General features: G+C 40.6%; 1 protein-coding gene across 1 annotated transcript; it reads left to right on the forward strand.

Annotated features, from left to right (window-relative positions):
- Positions 1-6,496: 6,496 nt before the first annotated feature.
- On the forward strand, positions 6,497-7,534 carry LOC111986046 (uncharacterized). Its single transcript, XM_024017684.1, has one exon. The coding sequence runs from the start codon at positions 6,497-6,499 to the stop codon at positions 7,532-7,534; it is 1,038 nt and encodes a 345-aa protein (XP_023873452.1).
- The last annotated feature ends 4,927 nt before the right edge of the window (positions 7,535-12,461 follow it).

Raw genomic sequence — 12,461 nt, forward strand, 5'->3', positions numbered from 1 at the left:
TTTATTGAATAGATTGAACGAGTTACAAATTTGAATGATTAGCGATTTTTATCCTTTTGTTTTATAATAGGTTTTTTTGTTAAATAATTTGTTCATTTGTTGTTGTTTGGTTTTTGTTTATTGTTATTTGGGCTAATATTTATTGTTGTTATTTAAGCTTATATATATATATATATTTATAAGGGATTGAGGATTATGTTTGGGGGTAGAAATTAATTTTAGAGTAATGCTACGTTCACAATATTTTTACAATAAATCTTATGCGAAAAGCTATTATTAGTGGATAAAAAAGTAATATCAGTATTGAGCCCAAATTAGAATTAGTAACAGCTTATCACATTTGATTTATTGTAAAATTATTGTAAAAATATTGTAAATGTAGCATTACTCTTATTTTTGTTGAATCCAAATTTTTGTAATTCTTAAGTCAGAGTGTTTAACATTTTTATTAGAGTGATCACAATATGTTAGTTTATAATATAATATTTTTTGGCAAATGTATATATATATATATATATTTTTTTTTTTACAAGTTAGGGTAATCCTGTGATTGCTCTAACTTGCATGTGAAGCCCACCAGCAGCATAGAGATACAACTTACATCCAATTAATGCATTAGACATAATAAGATACAAACACTTAGTAATAAATTAACCTATATCCCGTGCACTTGACCTACAGTGCATTAGACACAATATGTCGCAAACACTCAATAAATTGACCTTAGAAGGGGCAACCGTAGCCCAATCTAACTAACTGGGCTAATCCTGTTAAAAAATAAGAAAAAAAAAACCCCCCTAACTAGGCAAATATGCAGCCATAATTAATTAAACAAATCCAAGCTTGCTAGTATATTATAAGAACAAAGTTTCTCTCCAAACTAGTTTAGAGGGAAACTTTACAAACTCATTATATATATATATATATATTGTTGTGCAGATAGCACCCCAGGACTCCAATCAATAACAGTAAATAAGCGGAAATTAAATAACAAGCACACACAAGAAACACAAGAATTTACGTGGTTCGGCAAACTGCCTACCTCCACGGAGACGACGGAGAAATTTCACTATAAAAAATAGGGAGATACAATAGTGCACAATAACACTCTCAAGAAACCCAAATCCCAATTACACCCTAGCACTCTCTCACAGAAACAATAAGAATAGAAGCTGGCTGCCTCTCTTTTCTCTATTTTTCTCTCATGCGGCTGCTCACTAGGTTAATTGGAATTCTCTAATTCTCTCTTACCATTCAACACCCTTAATATATCTATATATATATTATAGGCCGGCTGTACTGGGAATTAAATTCCTAGTTGAATTTGGTTTCCTAATACTACTTGACTTGGGCTTGTGGCAATTCAAGCCACACACACGGCCCACTTCAACAAATCTCCACCTTGGCTTGAATTGATCAAGCTACACGAGCAAACTCCTCCATCGCCTCCACCTTAGCCCTTAAGGGCTTACAAGCTGCAAACACCAATTAAGTCCAAGCAGTGCTTGAACTTGTTTGTTGGAACTGGCTTTGTTAACATATCAGAGGCATTCTCACTAGTGAGAATCTTTGACAAAGAAATATCACCAGACGAAACCCATTCTCTGATCTTGTGATACCGCACAGCAATATGCTTTGTATTTGCACGATATACCTGATTCTTCGCCAAATGAATTGCACTCTGACTATCACAATGTAGCACCATGCTATCCTGCTTGAAACCAAGCTCATTAACCAGTCCACTAAGCCAAACGGCTTCTTTTCCTGCCTCTGTCATCGCCATATATTCTGCTTCTGTAGTGGATAAAGCAACTACATCTTGTAGTGTAGACTTCCAGCAAATTGGGCCACCAGCAAACCTAAACACATAGCCTGTCGTGGACTTTCTAGAATCAAGGTCCCCTGCATAGTCGGAATCCACATAACCCACAGCTTCTGTACTAGCTTTCTGATCAAATAGGATACCGAAATCACGAGTGCCTGTAAGATATCTAAAGATCCACTTTACTGCATTCCAATGCTCTTTGCCTGGATCTGCCATATACCTACTGACCACACTGACTGCATGAGAAATATCAGGCCTAGTGCACACCATCAAATACATGAGACACCCAACTGCATTTGCATATGGCACTTTAGACATATACTCTGACTCCTCATCTGTACTTGGACACAACTCTGAGGACAATTTAAAATGGGCAGAAAGTGGTGTATTAACAGGTTTTGCATCAAGCATACTAAACCTCTCTAACACCTTCTTAAGATATCCCTTCTGAGATAACCATAATTTACCAGCCCCTCTATCTCGGTGAATTTCTATCCCAAGGATCTTCTTGGCAGCTCCAAGATCCTTCATGTCAAATTCACTACTCAACAAAGACTTCAACTTCACAATTTCTTGCTTACTCTTTGCAGCTACTAACATGTCATCAACATATAGAGCAAGAAATATATAGGAGCCATCAGCAAGTACTCTAAAATAAACACAACAGTCATACTCACAACGCATGTACCCATGTGTGACCATGAATGAATCAAATCGTTTGTACCACTGCCTGGGAGACTGCTTCAAGCCATATAATGATCTCTTCAATAGACAAACATAATCTTCCTTGCCAGGTTCTTTGAAGCCTTCGGGCTGTTGCATGTAAATCTCTTTTTCTAAATCTCCATGGAGGAATGCAGTCTTCACATCTAGCTGCTCTAACTCCATGTCATGCATTGTCACAAATCCTAGGATTACTCGAATTGAGGTGTGCTTCACAACTGGTGAAAAAATCTCATTATAATCAATTCCTTCTCTCTGTGAGTAACCCTTAGCCACTAACCGTGCCTTGAATTTTTCACCTTCCTTTTCTGACAATGCTTCTTTCTTGCGGAATATCCACTTGCAACCAATAGCCTTCTTTCCCTTGGCAATTTTACTAATTCCCAAGTCTTATTCTTCTGTAGTGACTCCATCTCTTCTGACATTGCTACAAGCCATTTATCATTGTCTTTACTATTTGTAGCCTCCTTGAAAGTGAATGGATCCCCACTGCTGGTTACGAGAGCAAAGCTAACCATATCTTCAAAGCCATATCTCTGTGGTGCTTTGTGAACCCGCTTCTCTCTACCTTTAGCGATTGAATAAGGCTCTTCTTGTTGCTGCTGTGGATCAATCTCAGCATCACCCTTGTCACTAGATGAACTATTCTCGTCAAACTCCACCTCAACAGTTAATTTCTCCTGTGGACTATCATCACATGTCTCTGCTTCATTCTGTTTCAACATAAAGGCTTCATCAAATATGACATCTCTGCTGGTCACCGTTTTCTTTGAGATTGGATCCCAAAGCCTATAGCCTTTAACACCTTTTTCAAAACCAAGAAATACGCATTTTCTTGACTTCGAATCCAATTTAGAACGCTCTCCACTCTGCACATGCACATAAGCTGGACAACCAAAGATTTTTAGACTCGAATAATCAACTGGTCTACCTGACCAAACCTCTTCTGGAATCTTGAAATCTATGGCTGATGATGGAGATCTATTAATAATGAAGCTTGCTGTGTTAACTGTCTCTGCCCAGAACACCTTAGGCAACCCTGCATTTAATCTCATGCATCTGGCTCTTTCTGCTAAGGTTCTGTTCATTCTCTCTGCAACCCCATTCTGCTGTGGAGTTCCTTTAACTGTGAAGTGACGAGTAATGCCTTCTAATTCACAAAATTTTATGAATTCTTTATCTCTATACTCTAGTCCATTATCTGTTCTAAGGTATTTTATTTTCCTGCCAGTCTGATTCTCAACCTGTGCTTTCCACTTTTTAAATATGCCAAACACATCAGACTTATGCTTCATAAAATAAATCCATACCTTTCTAGAGTAGTCATCAATGAAACTGACAAAATACTGAGCACCGCTATGAGAAGAAACTGATACTGGACCCCAAACATCTGAATGAATGTAGTCAAGAACACCCTTACTTGTATGAGAGCCTGTCTTGAAACTGACTCTATGCTGCTTCCCATACACACAAACTTGCAGAAGTCTAGCTTGCATGTCTTCACCCCTTTCAATAAATTTCTCTTGTGCAGCTCTAACATACCACGTTCACCAATATGGCCAAGTCGCATATGCCATAATTTTGTGTCGTCAGTGCTGGACTCTATGGAGTGGTGACTGCAACTCTTCCTACAACTGTGTTCCCAATCAATCTGTAAAGCGTGCTTACTTTCTGTCCTTTCATCACCATCAAAGCACCTTTGGTAATCTTCATGATTCCACCCTTTGATGAGTATGAATAGCCCAAATCATCCAATACTCCTAAAGAAATCAAATTCTTTCTAAGATCTGGAACATGTCTGACATTACTAAGAACTCTCACAACTCCATCAAACATCTTGATCTTCACGGTACCAATCCCAATAACCGGGCATGTAGCATCATTACCCATTTGGACCATACCACCGTTGTAAGGCTTTACGTGTCAAACCAATCTTTCTTTGGAGTCATATGATAAGAGCATGCTGAATCTAAAATCCAAGATTCCAATAGAACGTTGTTACTTGATGAAACTGAAAGTAAATCTGCACCAGCTTCACTGTCATCTGATGTTTCTTCAGCAACACTAGCTGATTCTAGGGGCTTCTTTCCATTCTTCTTCTCCTCTAAATGCTCTTTCAACTCTTTACATTGATTCTTGTAGTGTCCTTTCTTGTGACAATAAAAGCACTCTACATCTTTCTTTGCACGTGACTTAGACTGTGATCTGTTCCTGTTGGAGTTCCGTCCTCTTGACCTGCTTCTACCTCTATTGCTTGACTCAGACTTTACAATAAGTCCATCAGCCTGAGAACCATCACCATCTTGCTTCATCTTTATGTGTGACAAGAGAGCACTAGTCACCTCCTCGAGTACTATAGTCTCTTTGCCGTACATCAACGTAGTCACTAGATGATCAAAAGAAGTAGGAAGCGACGCTAACAAGAGTAATGCTTTATCTTCGTCCTCATAATTCACCCCAAAACTTGACAGTTGGGTGTTCAACATATTAAACGTGTTGAGATGCTCCAACAGATCTGAACCTTCCTTCATATGCAAACTATACAGTTGCTTCTTCACGTACAACTTGTTCGTCAGATTCTTTCTCATATAAAGACCTTCTAGTTTTTCCCAAACCTCCTTTGCGGTCTTTGCTTCTAGGATGTTGTGAATGACCTCATCACCTAGGTTTAGACGAATAGCGCTAGCTGCTTTCTCATCCATCTCTACCCATTCTACATCCTCATCGTTTCCGGTTTCTTCTCCTTCCCAAGCAAGGCCTTGTGAACTCCTTGTTGAATTAGGAGATCCTTCATCCGCCTTTGCCAAAGAGAAAAATTTCCCTTGCCACAAAACTTCTCTACATCATACTTTGTGCTTGACATCTTTACTGTTTCAAAGGATTGAATCTAACCTGGCTCTGATACCACTTGTTGTGCAGATAGCACCCCAGGACTCCAATCAATAACAGTAAATAAGCGGAAATTAAATAACAAGCACACACAAGAAACACAAGAATTTACGTGGTTCGGCAAACTGCCTACCTCCACGGAGACGACGGAGAAATTTCACTATAAAAAATAGGGAGATACAATAGTGCACAATAACACTCTCAAGAAACCCAAATCCCAATTACACCCTAGCACTCTCTCACAGAAACAATAAGAATAGAAGCTGGCTGCCTCTCTTTTCTCTATTTTTCTCTCATGCGGCTGCTCACTAGGTTAATTGGAATTCTCTAATTCTCTCTTACCATTCACCACCCTTAATATATCTATATATATATTATAGGCCGGCTGCACTGGGAATTAAGTTCCTAGTTGAATTTGGTTTCCTAATACTACTTGACTTGGGCTTGTGGCAATTCAAGCCACACACACGGCCCACTTCAACATATATATATATTGAGTGTGAATTTTAAAAATCTAACCGTTAGATTACATATTCTTATTATATCCTTAATGCTTACAAAATTTCAAAAAAAATCAAAGATCAATTGTTATGTCATCAAATAAATGTTATAATTTCAAGTTTTTGTAATCTAAAGTTGTATATAAAAAATGAGAAATGATATGTTCACAACATTTTTACAACATTTTTACAACAAATTTTAAGTGGCAGGTTGTTACTGGTTGTTATTGTTGAGGCAAAAAAGTAATCTTAGTGATAGGTTCAAATTTGAACCAATAATAACTAACCACCTGTGATTTGTTGTAAAAATGTTGTGAACGTAGCATATCTCATAAAAAATAAGTTAATTGATCAAATAGTAAATAATATCTGATTTGAGCGAGATTTGATATGCATGTTAAGAACATAAAGAACATGAAATTAAACAGTTAGATTTTTAAAATTCACACTCCAAAAAGAAATATATGAAAAGTTTAAAGAGTTTAAAGAGAAATGGAAGGTAAAGAAGCTCGGCATTCCCACTGCTCAATGCTTCCTGGCAAAACTTGTAAAAAAAGGGATGGAGAGAGAAAGATTGAAACGCTCTGAAGAGGAGGAGGACACACTGAGAAGAAGTACCAAGAAATTCAAAGACAGCCATCATGTGGGTGGGAGTAATGGTCAAACTTCAATAGCAACACATAGTAGCTATAGAGACAAACTTCTTGGAACAATCCCTGGAGCTTTTGAACAAGCCTTTGGGTTCGAAAGTGTTATGCAAGAGGATGTTCAATCAAACACGGAAGAGGAAAACCTTCACGAGGGTTGTACAAAGGTTTGCTTCTCAAAGGAGGAAAAGGCACGCATGAGAGCCCTGTGGCAACACGCACTCCTCATCAAACCTTTTGGTCGAAAAGTGGGATTTCTCTACCTAGACTCAAAGATTCGCAGCATGTGGAACCCTGTAGGAAAAATGGACTGTATTGACTTGGGGTTGGATTACTTCCTAGTTAAGTTTGAACTTGCAGATGACATGGATAACATTCTTAAAGGGGGTCTGTGGTTCATTAGCCAGCACTTTCTTGCTATCAGGCAATGGGAACCGGGTTTCAAGGCTTCCATGGCAACCTTTTCTTCAGTTGCAGTATGGGTTAGACTCCCTGAACTACCTATCGAATTCTACGAACCTGCTACACTACTCAAGATTGGTAAATCCATCGAACCAGTCTTACGAATTGATTCACATACTATCAATGGGACTCGAGGTAGATTTGCTCGCCTTTGTATTCAGGTCAACCTGGACAAGCCTTTAATAAGAACGGTCTACATTGGTAAAATAGCGCAAAGTATACTATACAAAGGCATTAGCTCCCTCTGTTTTTCGTGTGGGAGAATCGGGCATAAAAAAGAGTCATGCCCTTACACCGTGAAGGAACCCAACAAGGAATCTAACAAGGAAACTGATAAGGTTCAGAATACATGCTCTAACACTAATGTTTCTGCTGATCTCCAACCCGGGCGGAGCAAGGCAGAGGGGTCGAAGGAGGAGTATGGGGAATGGATGGTGGTTACAAGACGAAAACCTTTCAACAAGGCTACGGCTAAGCCTATGGTCTAGGAGGAAAGTGACTCAGCTGAGTCAATACAAAAGTCGGATGTGACGCACCAGCCTAGAGCAGTGAACCAGGAAAAGAAAGAAGGGAAACGGAAAGCTCGTCACCTACAATCTATGGTGCAAAACAGAGAGACTGATAAGACCGCCCCATCTAATCGCGGGTTGACAGGAGTTGGTAGAAACTCTAAGGGCTCTGGAAGAAATGGAAAACCAAACCAGAAAGATAAGGGCATTGTCCAAAGCAAACTAGAAAGGGTGGGTCCTAGCAATATAGGAGGACTTTTCACTTTTGGAAATGGGCCGGATCAGATAAACAAAGGTGGGCCTGATCAAACTCCTTTTTGTTTCTCCAGCCCAGAGAGCCAAAGTCAAAAACTCGCTGTTAATAATAAGGATTTAAACAACTCCAATCAGTGGGGCAGAAAGAATGGAAAGAACGCACAACTGGGCGATCTTTTACAAGGGGAAAACCATTCCGGTGGGAGACGACACAATAAGGTGGATAAGGCAAGACTCGACGGAAGTATGGGGGTGGTTTGACACAGAACTGATGCTAGCTTGGAAAAATATGTTCCCGTTGACGGAGATAAGCAAATTGGTGGGTTACCTGCCAATGGAGGACGAAGCTTGGAAGCTGACCCCGAATCCATGGTGGAGATTCCTAACGGACAGACCTACGGTGCCAACCCCACTGATGAATAACTTCGGATTGCTAGCGCAAAAATCAAAGGTGCAACCTTTGGAAAAATTCCTAACAGAGGCAGAACAAGAATGGATTCAACCAGTGATCACGGGGAGGATGATACTCCAGGTAGCACCGGTGGAGTGTGTGATGATGGGAAACCTTCATTGGGTGAAGCTGCTTCAAGTAGCAGAACCGATGATCCCCGGAACTATTCTCATCAGGGCATCCTAGGAGCTGATGGGGATTATTAGACATTCGACAACTCTGTTCTGAGAAAGGATGGAGTCGAGGACGGAGTTGATGGAAGTATGGAAGTGGAGGGAATCTGAGGACCGCCCTTCAAGTTGCCATTTCGATTCCTCAACCAACCCCGTTAGATTCATGAATATTCTTGTTTGGAACTGTAGGGGGGCCATGAAACCCCTCTTTAGGAAAGCAGTCATGGACTTGGTCGAGTGGCACTCTCCACTCTTGATGGTAATTACTGAAACAAGACTTAGTAGGGCCAGAGCTAAGGAGATCATTGAACGTCTGCCGTTTGATGGTGCTGTAGTGGCGGACATGGTTGGTTTCGCTGCCGGTATTTGGCTGCTATGGCGATCAGACATGGTGCAGGTAGATGTCCTGGCATCAACAGAACAAGAAATCCACGCTCTCATTTGGGTAAGATCTCAAACTCTTAGCTAGATTCTTAGTGCTATATATGCTAGTCCCAGGTTCTGTGAAAGGTGCATTCTATGGGATAATTTGAAAATGTTAGCTTCCTTACATAATATGCCGTGGGCTCTTATGGGAGATTTCAATGAAGTCTTGAATGAGGAAGAAAAAGCTGGGGGGAACTCTGTGAGTCAAAGAAGAGTAGGGGCAATTCGTGATTGTATGAATGTTTGCCACATGCTAGATCTTGAATTCTCTGGACCAAAATTTACTTGGACTAACAAAAGAGAATTTGGGAACTTAATTCAGTGTAGGTTGGACAGGTGTTGGGCCAACCCAGATTGGAAAGAATTTTTCAATGAGGCTAATGTCACCCATCTTGCAAGAATCAACTCTGACCACTGCCCTCTCCTTCTGAACTTATGTCCCAACTCTGGTACCGCATCCAATGGGCCTTTCAAGTTCCAATCTGTTTGGTTAAGCCATACGGATTTCCCAATGGTGATCAAGGAAGCTTGGACGGGTCAGGATGACAATCTGCCTAGGGCCATTTCAGGGTTTACTCTGAAAGTACAGAAATGGAATAAAGAGGTTTTTGGTAATGTTTTTGCTAAAAAGAGACAAATTTTGGCTAGACTTCTGGGTACACAAAAAGCCTTAGCCAATCGACCCACCCCTTTCTTAGTTGATCTTCAAAACCAGCTTTCTGAGGAGTATAATCAAATTCTCCAAATAGAGGAGGAGATTTAGGCTATGAAGGCCAGAATGAACTGGACCATCCTCGGAGAAAGAAGCACTGATTTTTTTCCATCTCTCAACCCTTCAAAGAAGAAGCAGGAACAGAATTACCAGCATACAGGATGAGCAAGGGACTTGGATTCATAAGGTGGAGGAAGTGCAAGGAATTTTTTTGTCTTATTTTACTAAGCTGTATCAATCTGAGCAAGCTCACTGCCATCGGTTGCACCCTTGGATTGATAACTGGTGTGCCAAACTTGGGGTGAAGGAAGCAACAGCGATTGCTCATGTTCCCTCTGATGGCAAAATCTAGTCTGCTCTTAAGGCCATGAAAACTTACAAGGCCCCTGGTCCTGATGGACTCCATGCGGGTTTTTTTCAGAGGTTCTGGCTTATTGTGGGTGAATTTGTTAGAGCTGAGATTAAGAACATTTTCTTGAATGAGAAAGTGCCTGAGTATCTGAACCAGACCCTCATTGTTCTTATTCCAAAAATCCTTGGGCCTGAAACTGTTGGGCATTACAGACCTATAAGTCTTTACAATACGATCTATAAAATAGTCTCAAAAATCCTTGTTAATAGAATCAGACCCCTATTACCTGAACTGATCTCTCCTATGCAGGCTGCCTTCCTAGAAGGGAGGAGGAGTTCTGATAATGTAATTATTGCTCAAGAGTTAATTTACTCCCTGAAAAACAGAAAAGGCAAAGATGGTTTTATGGTTGTAAAAATTGACTTGGAAAAAGCATACGACCGCCTTGAGTGGAGCTTCATTAAAATGGTCCTTGAACATTTTAATTTTCCAGGGAATATCATAAACTTAATCATGAGCTGTGTTACTACCACGTCAGCTTCAATTCTTTTCAATGGAAGCAAGTTGAGTTCCTTCCACCCTTCTAGGGGCATCAGACAAGGCGACCCCCTCTCCCCTTTTCTCTTCTTGCTCTGCATAGAATTCTTGGCAGCTCAGATTACCACCATGTGTGAGGAGAAGAGGTGGGAAAAAATTAAAGTCTCCAAAAACGGTCCGGGTTTCTCGCATATTTTCTTTGCCGACGACCTCATTCTTTTTGCTAATGCAAACTCTAAGAACTGTGATGCCATTTTGGAAGTGCTCAACAATTTCTGTGATATTGCTGGTCAAAAGGTGAACCGAAGTAAGTCTTGCATCTTCTTTTCCAGCAACGTTCGCAGAAGAAGGAAGAGACAATTATGCAGGAAGTTGGGAATTGAGGCAACAAACAACCTGGGTCGTTATTTGGGTTTTCCTATTCTTCATTAGGGCAGAAATGGGAATTCCTTTAATTTTATGTTGGAAAGGATACAAAGTAAACTTGCTAGTTGGAAAACTAAACTCCTATCTCGCGCAGGTAGGATGGTTCTAGTCCAAACAACAACTGCTCCCATAGCAGACTACTACATGCAATGCCACGCTATTCCCATCAAAGTTTCCAATGCAATTGACAAGGCCATGAGAGATTTCCTATGGGGATCGACAGAGGAGAAAAGGAAGTTACACTTGGTCAATTGGCAGACAATTACACTGCCAAAGGAGCTAGGAGGCCTTGGATTTTCCAAGCTAAACATAGGAATCTTGCCTTGCTAGCCAAGCTGTGTTGGAGGCTGGCAAATGAGCTAAATACCCCTTGACCAAAAATGATTGCTACAAAATATCTCTCCCCTCGTAGATTGACCGAGGAAGGGAGGAATCTCCCTTGTTCAAGAATTTGGGCTGCCTTTAAGAAAGGAGGCCTGGTGTATGTTCAAGGGTTGAAATGGAATGTTAAGAATGGAGCTTCAATCAATTTCTGGAATGATTTTTGGCTGCCTTCAGGAAGTGTGAGGAGTCTCATTCAAGGACCATTAAGTAGAGAGGAAGAACAACTCACCGTCAAGCAAAGCTTTGAACCAAACGGGGAGTGGAACCCAAGGAAAATCTCTTTTGAATTACCTGATTAGTTTAACGATACCATCAGAGCTACCCCGATATCTTACAACCTCAATGCGAAGGATTCTCTCACTTGGGCTTTCTCTAAAGATGGCCTATTCTCCCTCAAATCAGCCTACCTCCTAGCTAAGGGCTTAAATCCTTTGAACCCGATTACTTTGTCGCTGGATTGGCTTTGGAAAATTGAATCCTAACCTCGTATTCAATTTTTTATTTGGCTGTGCTTCCACAATAGCGTTCCAATTGGGGAAGTATTGGATTCAAGGGGGTTAAGCCTCAACCCCATCTGCTCTCTCTGCCTCCGTAACAATGAATCTATTGATCAATTACTTAGGGGTTGTGAGGTTGCTCAACAATTTTGGCAAAACTTAAAAGTCCCCTAAAGCCTGCTTGAGTCATTCAATTTTCCTTTGAAGGAGTGGATCAAAACCAACTGCAAGACCGGGCTGATCTCTAATTGCCTGGGAATTTTGTGGAAAATTTTGTTCCCTATGGGCATATGGCACTTATGGCTTCACAGAAATAATTTCATCTTCAAATCGGGTACCATTGATAGGACTTTTCACTGCAGATGCATCAAGAGCAGCGCTAAGTTTTTTGCCACCATTACCAGCAAAGCAGCCAATCAAAAAACTCCAATTCAAGTAACATGGACGAAACCACCTGAAGGTTGGGTCAAACTAAATACAGATGGTTCGGCATTAGGAAACCCAGGGAAAGCTGGGTGTGGAGGGCTGATTAGGAACCATCAAGGGGAGTGGATAAGGGGATATGCTAGAGCTTTAGGTAATACCAGCAGTTTTGTTGCTGAACTTTGGGCTCTAAGGGACGGGCTTACCATGGCAAAGGAGCTTGGGGTGAACAACCTGCTGGTTGAAATGGATGCCTTGAGTGTAGTTTTG

Source organism: Quercus suber, unplaced genomic scaffold (genome assembly GCF_002906115.3).
Source record: "Quercus suber isolate HL8 unplaced genomic scaffold, Cork oak 2.0 scaffold_870, whole genome shotgun sequence".
NCBI lineage: Eukaryota > Viridiplantae > Streptophyta > Magnoliopsida > Fagales > Fagaceae > Quercus > Quercus suber.